This window comes from Dermacentor silvarum, chromosome 8 (assembly GCF_013339745.2).
Source record: "Dermacentor silvarum isolate Dsil-2018 chromosome 8, BIME_Dsil_1.4, whole genome shotgun sequence".
NCBI classification, from domain to species: Eukaryota; Metazoa; Arthropoda; class Arachnida; order Ixodida; family Ixodidae; genus Dermacentor; species Dermacentor silvarum.
In genome coordinates this window covers 82656711-82671227 of record NC_051161.1, presented here as the reverse complement: position 1 = coordinate 82671227, position 14517 = coordinate 82656711, and the positions used below count along the sequence as shown (strand labels likewise).

Below are 14517 nucleotides of genomic sequence, written 5' to 3'. Positions count from 1 at the left end.
TTTTAACAAAATGGGTGCTAAAAGGGTGTGCACAAGGGTGTAAATGCGGAAAACACCCTTTTTAACACCCTTAAGGGTGTGAAAATGTTTAGTGTGATAGAGCACTGCACGGGCTCGGGCTTACCCGAAAGCCCGGGCCCGGCCCGGCCCGTGGGCCGGGCCGGGCCGGGTAGACGAGTTTTTTCACGGGCTCGGGCCGGGCTCGGGCACGGCGTATGCTTGTTGACCCGGGCCCGGGCCGGGCTCGGGTATTTTGACGCGGGCCCGGGCCGGGCTCGGGCTTTCTGCGAGTTATTCTCGGGCTTCTCAACTCTGAAAAACATGTATTTTTCGGTCTCGGGCCGGGTTCGGGCCGGTTTCGAGTCGGGCTCGGGCCGGGCTCGGGCTTAAGGTAAAGGGGTGGTGGGCCGGGCCGGGCGGGTAACGTAGATTATTTCCGGGCCCGGGCCGGGCCCGGGTCTCGCCATAAAAGTTTTTATCGGGCTCGGGCGGGCCGCCCAATGTAAAAACGGGCCCGGGCCGGGCCCGGGCCACAAAAATCGGCCCGTGCAGTGCTCTAGCCAGGACAGCTCCTTTTCATTCCAGGGGGCAATTGTAGTGAAGACGACGAACGCTGGCCAATCATTATCACCAGCGCTAGGCATGGTTTCGACACTCGTGCTGGGACTCGCGCTTCTGTCCTAACGCACCGTTAGCCGCTCTCAGTTCCCAGTTAGTAAAGCTTTATACACTATATAAGACTTTAACTTGAAATATATGAGTATGATATACCAGGAACTAAAAAGATATCAACGCAGTTGGCATAAAAACATTTTCTTCTAGCGTGTGCAAGAGTACGGACTGTTCAACATTGAACTCTGTCAGATATTGCTGCTGCGTTCAGTTGAATCGCTGCAGCAAAATATGACTAAAAGTCAAGAAAGAAGATGCGGCAGACGCACGTTAGAACTCCGCCTGCGGCAAATTCTTTTTTAATACACTTTCTGCATGTTTACTTTTCAATTAAAGATAACAGTCAAGTGTCCCACGCTTTCAATGGCTTTGTTGTCTGCTTTATTTGTGTGGTTGTAACATGTGCTAAAACAACTCTTCTGCTCGGATACTAGCGCTTCGAGAGCTCAGATGCCAATTTAAGACCTCCGTTTGTGATCAATATTTGCGGGTGCTGTGGTTTAACTCCGTCTGCCAGAAGGTTAAAAAGGTGTTCTTGAGCTACAACGTATTTATGACCGCGAAGATGTGTCCCTGAAAGTAAAGATGCCTAGCTTAATTAGTTTGCGGAGATGAGAGAAGTTGAAACCATCCCAGGATGGACGCTGCTTGCAGTGGAAATTATGCTACTTTATAATGCACTCACAGCCGCTATGAGCTGACACATTGTGATTTTGCCACGACTACATAACACTGTGCTTACGCCAGATGTCCATCAAATCCGTGTTGGCTAGTCGTTCCAAAACCTTCTGCTCCAGCCTGGCGTTCTGTTCTGGCGAGAAATGGTTTTTCCAGTCTCCGACGATGCCCTTGCGGATGAAGATATCCGTAGAAGGATTCTTCTGCGAAACCTCGTGGAAGACCCTGAGACCCTCGGGCGCTTCTCCCTCTATTTTCTTGGCGAAGAAGTTCCTGAAATTCCGCAAGGCGTAGTCCTTCATCGATTTGACGTCGCTGTATTTGATCACGTTCTGGAGGATGTCCTCGTTCTCCAGCAGCAACTTGTGGTAGGTCTCATCGAAGAACTCGGCAATCTTGAGCACGCTCTCTCGCGGCACGGCCTTCATGTCTTCGTAGTGCAGTAAGAGGACGTTCGGGTCGTTGCGGTGCTCGTACCAACCCTGAACGTGGTCAAAGTAGTCCCCGTATTCGGTATCGCCGGAGATGAACATTTCGAAGAAGTCGTCGAACTTGCCATCGGCGAAGTCATATCCGATGAAACCTCGTGTGTGGTAGAACATGGACACGCAAGTGTCCTTAGGATTGCGGCATACGTAGAGGTACTTGGCCTGCGGATGCATGGGACAGAGGTGGTAAGGAAGGTGCGTTTTAATCAGTCCGGGACCTGTCATGTCACGCACACTGTCGGCACCTATCATCTCGATGAAGGGGCTCCTGTTAAGGAACTCCAGGCCACTGGACGGAGGCACGCCTTTGTTGAAGATCAAGAAGACAATGTGTTGTGTCCACGTTGTTCCGCACTTTGGATACGTGACGACGAACTTGTCATCGGGCTGCGGCTTATAACTGAGCGCGGAGCGTAGCATTTCGGCAGGGATGTTTCGGCTGAGTCGTATTACGCCGTCGATATCATGGTACAGTGGGCCATTGGGGAGGCGTACGTCGAAGACAGCCATGCTGGACTTGTCAGAAATGTTCAGGTGCGAATTTTGTATCTGTTGGGAAACTGTGGTGCTGCTCGGTTGCCTGCAAGTTAGAAGAGTGGACAACAGATCACTTGGTACAGAAACACGAGAGGGTAAGGAACTCAAGTTTAGAGCTTTCTTACAACATTGTTTCGTTTTGTTTACGCAACTAGGTTGGTATCATGTACTTTTGGCCTTCATGTTTGAAAGGGTAACTTCTTCGTGGGTTCGAAAATGCTCGAAATGTAATTTGTACGTATCCTCTTGCATTTTCATCTAGAGTATTAGACGGCCTGTTCGTTATTTTGTTTCTCTCAGCTGCAATACATTTACGTGATTCGGAGGTTCATAATTGTCTGAAACAATAAAAATACTTCTGTGGCTTTTTAACGCAGTTAATAACAGGGACATTACGCGATCTGAATGCAATATATCTTGTAGTAGATATTTTCAACTTCATTTAATATCACGAAGCGTCTTCGTGTCAGCCCAATGTAAGCTGGGTCTTCTCAGACCAAAAGTGAAAGCTGTTCCATGTGATGCAAGATTAAAAATGCGGAAAACAATAATGCGAAGAATACTAAAACGCGATATCCTATTTGAGGCCCACGTGGGAAAATGTGACAGATTCGAGGGATTCCAGCAGCTTGCAGTTCGATTCATTTTAAGGACCCACTCGCGATGACTGGCTTGCGAGGGCGCTAGTCTTAACGCCACTTAAACACAGAGGGATAAGTAGATGAAATTTTATTCTGAGCTTTGTTATAACGATGGGTTGTACTTTGTAGAGATACTCTCATAGCCATTTTTCTTTTCGTACATTTTGTCGTACACAGTGCAAGTCCAATCACTTCGGCAACGGTGGCGGCGTCCGAGCCAATGAAGAAGGGCTCAAGGAATGGAAAATTAACTGAACCTTCACGAAATATAGCGCATGAATTCCGTTTGATACTTGCGACCAGTCATATCACGCATTCTTTCGTTGCCTAGCCGCGTGGTTCGAGGGAGGATGTCCTTAAACATAATGTTTTTTTTGTAATTAGAAGTATTGTTGAATGTAACACCCTCGATTCAGAAAAGTGTTTATTTGTACCATCCTAATGGAGCACTTTAGGAGTAAACTGGAATTGTCTTCTTAGAGCGTGTTGTGTGTGTGCGGAGTACGCTATGCATGTGTTTGCTTCCCTCCTGTAACAGCGTGATTGCTGAAGAGGCGTATAGTAAGGAAAATAAACAATGACCGAAGTGGTGGGGGAGGGGTACGTGCCTGAACAGACAACTTCAGCAATGGTTGTGTGCAACTAGGTATGTGCCAATTTTTAGCCAATCCCCAGAACTAATGTGCCACTGTGACACAAGGGATGCAAAGTCTTATACATTTTCAGATACATGCCGTTATATATTTCGGCGCTTGATAGCACATAATCCGATATGTGATGAGAGGTGCACACATCTCTCCGCACTCTTCCCTCGATAAGAGTTGCAGGAATTTTACTCTTGACAGGCATCGTACACATCGGTGTTCGTCCTCCTGACACAAACAGCTAACAGCTACAGGCGTCGAGGCTGAGCTCGTGTTATCCGCTGCTGCTGTTACCTCGCTAACTCACAAAAGCTTAGCATCATTTAGATTCCAACATTGCGTTAGATCTGTGTGTCTTTTTATGGCTATTAAGGAAGAAAGGGAAAATAAAAGATATACGACAGGAATGTTAAATAGATCAGCCTCTGGTTAGTTTTCTTACTGACTTTATCAGTGCTAACAAGGTTATATGTGACGCTGTCCGCATTAGCAAAGAAGCAAAACGTCATTAATGAGGACTGTAAATGTTCAAAAGGATACCGCCTGCAGGGATTCGCGCTTGCGATATCGGCCGAAGCTGGAAACCCACGAAACGTCAGAAGTCTAGATTTTGACGAGAGCAGCCCCTTGTCAGGCTCTAAACTCAACCTTGCAGAGCGCGATAAATTCAGATGATATTTTGCGTATTAAGCTTCAATTACTGTGGCGACGACTTTTGATCTTGTTGCAACGTAGCTAGTTCTTTGGTTGGTGCTGAACGCGGTGAAACTCTGCCGGTGTTTCTAGGTGAAACGCGAAGGAGCAAAGATTTGCACGGAGTGGAGCTCTACAAGCATCACAGGGAATTGTCACGCATATTCTGAAACTCCAATGATATTGTTTATGTTTGTTAGGACAAGTAGCGCTAATATTTGGCCTACCGGGGCACTAGAGGCGAATGTTAGATTGAGATATGGTTGAGTAGCTCTGACGGAACATCAGATAAACATATTGAATATGTTGAGACACTATTAAATACCTTTACTCAGAGTGGTGGCTTGGTGAGCCAGAAATGACGAACGAAGGGAGGGAGATAATATACAGCTTTGAAGTTTCCGCAGCCCATGATCATGACGTCACAGATCTTGAAAGCCTATTTTCCGGACTAGACAATCGTTTATGTATAGAAATGCAAGGATAACAATGTAGTCGAAACTAGGGAAGACACAAACTGTAAAATTTTCCGAACTTTTCTTCCGCGCAGAAGCGGAACAAAAGATGTGATGTACAATCTGTGATGACACGCAGTTGCCATCGGCACCGTTGTTAGATCGCTTAATTAACGAGAACAGGATGAAAATTTCATCTTAAGTTTTTCCGCAGAATCAACTTTCCCCCTTCCAAACGAACGTAAATACAGTTTTGAAACGGTACTGAACATCCGAAAAAAAGTATACGTCATTATTCTGTTGTTTTGCAGTTCTTAAAGAACGACCTCTAGCAAGCTATCAGCTGCCACTTCCATAATGTTACGTGTGCAATTTTCTAGGTCAAATGATCCGAGAAAGAAAGCGGGTTTGGATTCCGAGTTAAAATTTTGTTTACCGCTTACAATAAGCTAAGTATGCTTTTTTAGTGGTAGCAGTAAACACCTTGATTGTAAATTGTCGACATTTTTTTATTGATAATGCACGTGTTTAGCATTAAAGGGCAACTCCGACGTTTTTAACCATACCAGAATATTGTCATCTTCAAATGGCCCTGGAAGTCCTGTCACCGGTAGGGTGGTTTCAGTTTGCTTAGTAACTAATAAAAAGTTTCAAACAACCAATAAACGAGGTACCGAAACTTAAACGGCTAGCTGCTTCGTGTGACGTCACAAAAAGTCGATGACGTCAGATCCTACACTACCGTAATGTAAACACGTAAAATGCGGGCTAAACACGCAGTACACGTGGTGCTAACGCCAAAAAGCGAAGCTGACGATGTCTTCGGACGACACGGGAGCTTTCCCAGCTCTTTCGAACTAGACAGCGGCGATTTTAGAGACGACATGAGCGCTGAAGGATCGCTGTTTCCTTTTGACCCACCGCCAAACTCAACGCATTGTGCTCCGGCAAGATAAAGAGAAGCACCGGTTATCACGTCTGCCAATACGATGATTGTCGGCCGTTGTCTCGAAGGAAAATGAGCCCGCTTTGTCGTTTCTGGGTGAAGTGACGATTAGTCGCTGACGTCACAAACACAGGGTGGCCAGCAAAATGTCATATAGTCGTGGGCATGAGTCGCGAACATGCAACCAATCTTTAAAATTCAATTTCAGGAAAACCAAATGACTTGCAGCCATGTCGTTTGGCACAGATAACCAGAGTGCAAAAGAGAACGTACATTCAGAATTTTATTACGGCCAGTGGACATCGAAAGATCGCAGGATTTGCCCTTTAAACTCTCAGTGTAGTTAGTAGTCGTTGAGGATATATGTGCGGACGGCGCCAAATATACATTGCAGTAACGACACCGTGAGCTTCTGTCTTTTCAAGGTGCTACACACACTGGGCTACGAGACTGCGTAAGCGGAGCCTTGCCTGCAGAGATGCTTATCCGAGCCATGTGGCACACGAGCTTACGGTAACGACTTCAACCAGCGAAATCGTGTACCTATACGTATGTACACTGCTGTATCGTCGGACGCACAGCGCGCATCTGTTCAGGTTTCGTACGGCGAAGCGTGCAATGAACAGCTCGAATATAGCCGGGAACGACATCAAAGACAGCGATAATCCTGTGCCACTCATCAGCGATAGCGTAACACTGGACAAACATCGTAATTCGGCGACGACGTCGCGGCAACACACGTTTGCTGATTCCTTCGCGTGTGGCAGGGCGTCCAGGGCTCCGCATGTCCAGGGCTCCGCATGCGGCTGCCGCTCTGCGGGCCCGGTCAATCAGACTCAGCTGATCGTCCAGGCTCTCGCTGGCCAGCAGCTCTTCCCATCTCTCCGCTGTAGGGTGTTGTATGGGGGGTACGGCAGTGATAGCCTGGCATGCCCACATAATATGAAATAAGGTTGCTTTAGCTGAGCACCATGGGGCAGCGAGGAGGCTATGCCGCAGGACGTATTTTACTGAGGATGTGCAAATTGGGATACGTGCCGGTTTGGATTTGTATCCAACTGACCAATCCCTCTTTATTTAGTGAACGGTACCACTGATAGTGCGCAGCTTTGTCAGTCCATGCCTTTTTAGGCGCTGCAAATATACTTTGCGAGGACAAGCTATACTCTTGACAAGTGTAAATCATTTTCCATACTGTGAGTAGGCTTTATAGCTGGAAAGGTATAGTCGGGATTTCGAACGGGGCATCGAACACTGTCGTGCACGCATTGACAGGAATGCGTAAGTTTGGGCACGTTGAAACTACGTGGCACCGGTGAACAACGCCAAGCATTGTTCAGTTCTCTGCTCGACTTCACCTGATTAAAACGTGACGGCTGTGCGTGCTATATATGTTGTACGTGTGCGCCTGTATACTGTTCGGTACAAACTTCGTCCACGGCAGCCCTTTTGTTTTCGTCCTCGCTATTGCCCCCAAGAACGGAAGGCCGTGTGCGTGACGCCAAATTTGGGTGCGCGGCCAAGGTTGCGTAAACCATAGATAAATAGTATCTTTTATATGCCATTTTACATTTCGAAACAGCACTTATACGAGAGGCTGTAATATGTTAGCCGTTATGCTTAGATTGCATTTACGTTTTCACTGATTCAGGACGTGACTCTTTTGCATTGGGGATGTTCGGATGAATGAATCGCATCTTTGGTTAGCAGAGCGACGATCTACATGGGAAGCGAGAGAAGTGACAGGAAAGAGCGCTGACTTACAACAATTTTTATTGCGCACATAACCAAGGCTTAAATACACCGCTGAGGCACAACGGTCAGCCAACTTTGCGGATGAAAAAAAAAAAGTGATCATTCGAACGTTTGCTGCACGTGTCAGCTTTGTAACAGTTGTTTCATTTCCCGACGCGAAGTGAAGCAGTCGCGTTCGCGCACCCTGTGTTTGTATATATATATTCAAGTGTCTATCAATAAATACCTGTTCGTAGTCTGCGCTAGTGTTTGTCTAGTGTCCCGATTTCTTTTTTTTTTCGCGGGTTCCAAGACGTCGAGCAATCGCAGCCATTTCACGCCGGGCAAGTGTCTTTAGAAAGCCAAATAAAGAATCTGATCAATGCAATAGAATTAACTCGCGAAGCGGCTTGATCTGTGCAAGCCGCGACAGTGTTCTTGCCTGCAGTGCTTGCGTTGTAGTACACGTTAAGGAACCCCAGGGGGTCGAAATTAATCCGGAGCCCTGCACTACGGCGTGCCTCATAATCACAACTGGTTTTGGCACGTAAAACCCCAGAAAGAAGAAGAGAAGACACAACAACGCCTCAAGCAAACGCGTCTCCCTGTAGTGTTCTGCGGACTACGCAGGCAAACAGCAGTGGTGCACACAAGGTAACGTTTAACACCAACCCGCCACTCTCTAATTGCACTAAACGCTGAACAAATTACACATTCGCCGCCAACATCACCGCCAATTATCGTCAGTCAAAGCAAACAGCATACAAAGCTTCGCTTACATTGATTCCCACAGTGCGCGGGATCCGCATATTTTTTACCTTCGCTCCACGTCTTACGAGCGGCCCCTGCAAGCAAGCAGAGCGAGAAGGCCTCTAAACGTGGTCGCTGGTTCAGTACGTCATATAGAGTAACACAGTACACGACAATAGTGGACAATCAAGCCGTTTCGCGGCCGAGCTCGAGCTTCGTCGATTCCGGCAGGCGGCCCTACGTGCTTCCCGATGAAGTGGCTGCCGCCATGGCAGCGGTATTGGCTAGCAGCTCGACAGGCGGCACGACCCAGCACGTGCGAAGCCCAGTCAGGCCCGGTTGCCCGGCTCGCGGTGTCGTTACTGTGTCAAATTGCGCCCAAGGATCGTTGTTGAGTTCAATTCTCCCAGCGTCTGACACTACTGCTTCGTCGCCGTTTCATGGTAAGGCCGCAGAAAGTTCTTTTGCACGTTGTTAAAGACTTATTCTCTTCGTATTTCGTTGTGTCATTGTTAGGCGCATGAACGAGTGATGGAGGGGGCAATGACAGTCTTGAAGCCGTAGGCAGCCGCTGCCCATTTGTAACGTTGAATTTCATCTTTGGATTCTTTTTTAGAGCGCAGCTCTTAGGGGCCCGATCCTGCGGCGAGCGAACGAGCACAGCAAAGGATGAGAGCGAACGCAGCGGGGGATGAAAGACGGCGATAGCGCAGAGAGCGAGAAGAGGAAAGAGGAGGAGAGAAAGTTGTAAATGATAAAATTGTAGAGCAACACGGAACACTATCTATACAGATTTCTGTTGCTCAATACGTGCTACATAAAAGTGTTTTTCCGAGCGTGAAAGAAGCCCGCGCGTACACACAAAATTGCCGCGCGATTGGCCGCTCGAGACACTTTGCGTGTGTTCGCGGGCTTCTTTCACGCGCGGAAAAAAAACACTTTTACGTAGCACGTATTGAGCAACAGAAAGCTGTTGCTCAATCAACCTACTTTCAATCGATCAATAATCAATAAATTACGGAAAATGCTGGGGATGACTTGGTAGTGCTTAGCCTAGCCCAAAAGCCAGGACTAGCTAGGTACCCATCATCTCCGCTGTCTCTTCAAAGAGCATTGCGCCTCCTACGCAAATTTTTGTAGTTTTTTTTTTCACTTTCTGCCAAAAATTCCAATATCTGGTCTATAGCTTCATAAAGAGAATATTAGCAGCATTAGACCTAAAATGATGTGCCTCAGCTGTATTTTTGTGGTGATGCTATCTACCGAGATACTGTTATCTACTGAGCACGTAGGCGGATGGTGCCCTGGGTTGTGTGTGGAACAAAATCACCCAGAAAAGAATCGCTGCGGAGAAGAATCAGCGAGTGCTTACAGGATAATTTATGCATTCGATGAAAGTCGAAGTAGGAGGTAAAGATATATAGGGAATAGTAACAGCGATTGAGAGAAAGAGAGAGAGAGAAAAGTCATAAGGGAAAGGCAGAGAGGTTAACCAGGCTGAGCCCGGTAGGCTACCCTGCACTGGGGAAGTTGAGAAGGGATTGAAAGAAGAGAAGGAAGAGAGAAGTTCGCACCTTGCACATTTACACAGTCAAGCGTTCATCGCTGAGTTTCGTCACAGGTGGTCATCATACAGGCTTGCGCACTTCAAAAAAACGCAGCAGCGCCTTTGTCTCTCTGCACATAGCAGACGCACGAGGCCACGGGCCCAAGATCTACTCCTCCGTAAAAGGGCTTTCGTCAAAGTTCCCCAAAGCCGACCGAAGGGCACTCCTCTCATCTTCGTATCTGGGGCAGTCACATAAGAGATGTCGGGCGGTTTGCCTCAACACCTCATGTGCTGCAATTGGCACTGTCTGTCATCCCAATTGGGAATGAATAAGCATTTGTAAAATGAACTCCTGTTCGCAGGCGGCACAGTAACGTTTCTTCCTGTCGGTTAAAACCTGGTAAAAGTTGTATTTGCTGTGGGTCCATGGCATATAGGCGCCGGTTAGTAAACTCCGGTGTATTCCATTTTCTCAGAGTTATAATATGGGCAAGACTGCTAAGGTGCCGCGCTACATTCATTCTCGACAATGGTATCGAGATTCTTTCACATTCTTCATGTGCCTCACGGGCAGCTTTTTCGGCACATTCATTGCCAGTGATGTTGCAGTGCCCAGGTAGCCACTGAAATATAATGTCGTGGCCTCTGACCACCGCTTGATGATAGCGTAATCGTATCTCTACTACCAATTGTTCATGTGGGCTGCGGCGCAGAGCTGATAAAGGTGACTGTAGCGCTGCCTTTGAATCACAGAATATAGCCCAATTATTTGGTGATTGTTCGTGCACATAAAGCGCTGCGCTACGGAGGGCGGCAAGTTCAGATCCTGTCGATGTTGTGACGTGGCTGATCTTGAACTTCTTAGAGAATGATGCCGACGGAATAACTACCGCACCAGTAGAGCTGGTCAGTGTCGAAGAGCCATCTGTATAAATGTGAATTCGATCAGAGTAGAAATCATGCAGCATATGTACAGCAGCTTGATTCAGTGCACAAGTAGGCAAGTCGAACTTCTTTGTAACTCCTGGAATGGAAAGCTGCACTTGTGGCTGCCGGAGACACCACAAAAGGCAAGGTGGTCTTGCTGCAGGCGTTAAGTCTGATGGAAGAAAAGATCGATAGGAGGTTACAATGCCTGAAAAAGTTGCATCTGGTCTACTTTCCGAGAGAGAAGCAAGGCGTTGAGACTGTAGTCGGGAAAGGTGTCGAAGATGATTTCGAAGGGTGTCTGTGGCGACATACGTTCTGATGGGATGTTCATTGGCGATGACAATTGTTGCGGCTATTGAAGCGCATCGCGGTAGGCCAAGACAAGTTATAAGTGCTGGAGCTTGCATGCTGTCAAGCACTCTGAGGTTTGTCTTCCGGGCGCTTGACAACACCGGAGTGCTGTAACGCAAGAAACCCACGAAGAGCGCTTTGTATAGTTGCAGCAAATTCAACGCACCGACGGTCCCCATGCTTTTCCGGCGGTGACATTGAAGAGGTGACTGATCGAGAGGAGTCTTTTTCTTAGGTAGGATACATGGGGGCTCCAGGAGAGGTTGCGGTCAACAGTGATCCCTAAAAACCGATGGTTCTTTTTTTGTACAAAATAGGCTGGCCATTAATAGACACGGGGTATTCAGCCATCGATTTTCGCGTGAAGGCGACTAATGCGTATTTTTCTGTTGAAACGCCAAGACCTTGTCTCTGAAGATAAGTAGACGTCATCGTTGCAGCCTTTTGTAACCTTGAGCGAACTTGCGGGCGAGTTACTCCGAAAGCCCAGATGCAGATGTCATCTACGTAAATTGATAGACTGACAGGCTGTGGCAAGGATTCCGCCAGCTCAATCAGAGCCAGGCCGAACAAAACTCGGCTATAATGCCACCTTGTGGAACCCCACGGCTGGTATCGTGGTCGGTATTTTGACCATCCTCGGTGACTACAAAGAAGCTCCTTTGGGTCAGGTAGCTCCGAATCCACCGAAAAGTGCGGCCTCTGATTTCAGCAGCCACGAGCGCGTCAAGAATTGCTTCATGGGACCCATTATCATAAGCATCCCTCACGTCTAAAAATAGCGCTACAGAGATGCGTTTGGATGATTTCTGTTGTTCAATCGACGACACGAGATCAATGACGTTGTCGACCGGCAAAAGGCCACGTCGAAAACCTGTCATCGCGTCTGGATAAACACTGTAATGTTCAAGAAACCACTCGAGGCGCTTGAGGATCATCCTTTCCATCAACTTGCCAACGCAGCTGGCGATAGCAATAGGCCGATAGGATTTCAGTTCAAGGGGAGACTTTCCTTGCTTTAAGATTGGTATAAGACGGCTACACTTCCACTCAGGGGGAACAACACCGTCACTCTATGAGACATTGAGATGATGCAGTGGGATCTCTCGTGCTTCATGGTAAAGGTGGCGGAGAGCAGCATACGTTATGTTGTCGGGTCCGGGCGGAGAGGAACGCCTGCAAATGGCTAAAGCAGCCTCCATTTCTCCCATGGAGAAAGGTTCGTCCATTGCCGAAATTTCCATGAGGGGAACTTCGTACAATTCAAGATCCTTTTGTAGCACTCTGTCACTTGCAATTTCCGTGCAAAAGTATTTTCCAACATCCACTTCTCGACAGCCTTGGTGGAGAGCCAGTGCCTTAAAGGGGTGGCGTTGCTCAGGACAAGAGCGAAGGCCCTGGAGAGTTCGCCATACGCGAGAGAGCGCATTGCGTGGGTCCAACGAGTTACAGAATGAATTCCATCGTTCGTTGTCAAATTTACATGTCCATGCGACGACGTATTTTCTTCTGTGTGCGCCTAGCCTCCCTAAGGTGTAGAAGTGACTTTGGGCGTCTGTATCTCTTCTCGGCACGCCGACGTACTGCACGAAGCCTTTCTAATTCAATGTCGAAGTCTGTGCGAGCAGGCGACTATGAGAAACAGCGCGTTGCAGCATGCATCACGTCCGCAATCACTAGTTCTATGCTACGTGCAAGGCCACTCTGGCATAAGACTCAATTGAAGCTAAGTTGAAGCAGTAATTTCGGCGAGTTGGTTTATACTTGCAGAGAGGAAAAAAAGCGCTCAACGCAGTATGAAGGGAAAGCCGACTGATAGCATGCGGTGCTCATTTACCTCTGAAGCTTACAAGGATTACAACTAAAAATAATAAAAAGAAATGATTCAGTTCGCGCTGAGTGTTGTCAGTGGTCATTTAATCCTGTCGTGAGAGTTTCCTTTCTTGTTTTTTCTTTACGGTGAGTGTTGTGAAAGTGACGAACAGACGTCCAGAGCAGCTTAGGCAATGTACTGGCAGGGGATAAAATGTGTCAGATTGTCAAGATTAACTCTACGTTACCGCAGCATCGTAAGCACTGGTGCTGCGCAAAAGAAATGAACAGACTGAATAAATTTACATTTAAAACTACCGAAGAGCGTAGCTTAAATTTAACGTTACACAAAGTCTCGCCTATTTGTTACTGACAACATATGCATCAAAAGGGATTAGCTGAGCCCACTTTCCCCACATTTTACCGAAAGCGCTCAATCGCTGGACGCAGGGCAGTGCCAGCGAAAGCGAACGTTCGAACCAAGATGGCACCCACAAAAAAGCTGTGTCCTCACCCTGTAGCGGAGGCGGACATCGAGGAACCCTACGCTGGCCTGACGAGGCCGAAGTAAAACGGTCCACGTTTGTAGCTCCAACTGTGCTGCCTGTGCCGCTTAGACTGCCAAATGAACCAGAGTGCCGTATGCACGCAGCTGCTCTGCAGGAAGTGTGTCCGTGCACACCGCTCATGCCAGTAGTCAGCAGTGTGTCGGAACGGAACGAAAACGTAACCTAAACGTTATTCATTATTTTGTTTCGGAGTGAAACCGAAATATATTTGATCGGTTTTCGGTTAAAGGGGAAAGTCGGCAATCCGCAGCAACCGACGCCAGGCAACGTCACAATTAGCGCGTATCTCAGGGGTAGTGTTGCCAGGTTTGGCTATATATAGCCAAATTGGGCTACAAAAAAATTTTGGCATCGACTTGGACGAGTTAGCTGTGTGGCTATATTTGGGCTACTGAAGATGTGCGACTTGGCTTTGTTTGGGCTTTAAGTGGCGCCCTAATCAACGCTCCAGAGGTCGCTCTGATTGAGTAGAAACAAATCTCTATGGCTATGTTTTAGCTGGCTGAGCCGGCAGCGCGCCTGTGCGTGTGTGCGTGCGCGAAATGCCCTCCACCCTCCTCTCACCCTTCATTCTCTGCGCCGTTGTCTGAGCCAGTGGCTTTGATCTTTGATGTACTGAAACTTACATAGCGCTTCACCGTGAAACACCCGATCCCCGGACATCCGGATGAACCTGGGAGTAGAGGGTTTTTAACAGTGCACTGTAGTACTAATATCACTATGCTCAGAGAGCAATAAAATAGGGTCGAGCGATCGTGGCGCCGACATGAAAGAAGCACGGGTAAATGACACGATCCAGTGTGTTCATGGCCATGGCTTCTAGATCAACTATCGCGCCGGGCACAGCTGTCGACCTGCTTCACGTTTCTCACGCTAAGCTTTACTGCCATTTTCCTTTTCCTGAGAGATGAATTTTTGTTTGTGCTTACATTAGAGGTTCATTTCCATAGGTTAGACTTAAGATTGAATCCTCCTCGGAGAAAAGAATCGAACCATGGGGAAGAAGGCCAAGTATGCGAGAAATTATGATAAATAATGGGAGCAAGACCCCGAGCCCAAAGTGGCTCC

The 14517-nt window shown here is 47.7% G+C and overlaps 1 protein-coding gene across 1 annotated transcript; it reads right to left on the bottom strand.

Moving 5' to 3' along the window:
- Positions 1 to 574: 574 nt before the first annotated feature.
- LOC119462727 (amine sulfotransferase) lies at positions 575 to 13442 on the bottom strand. Its single transcript, XM_037724014.2, has 2 exons — positions 13395 to 13442; positions 575 to 2418 (listed from the first exon to the last, which is right to left on the bottom strand). Exons 1-2 carry the CDS (start codon positions 13412 to 13414, stop codon positions 1395 to 1397), a joined length of 1044 nt encoding a protein of 347 aa, XP_037579942.2. The 5' UTR covers positions 13415 to 13442; the 3' UTR covers positions 575 to 1394.
- Positions 13443 to 14517: the final 1075 nt, after the last annotated feature.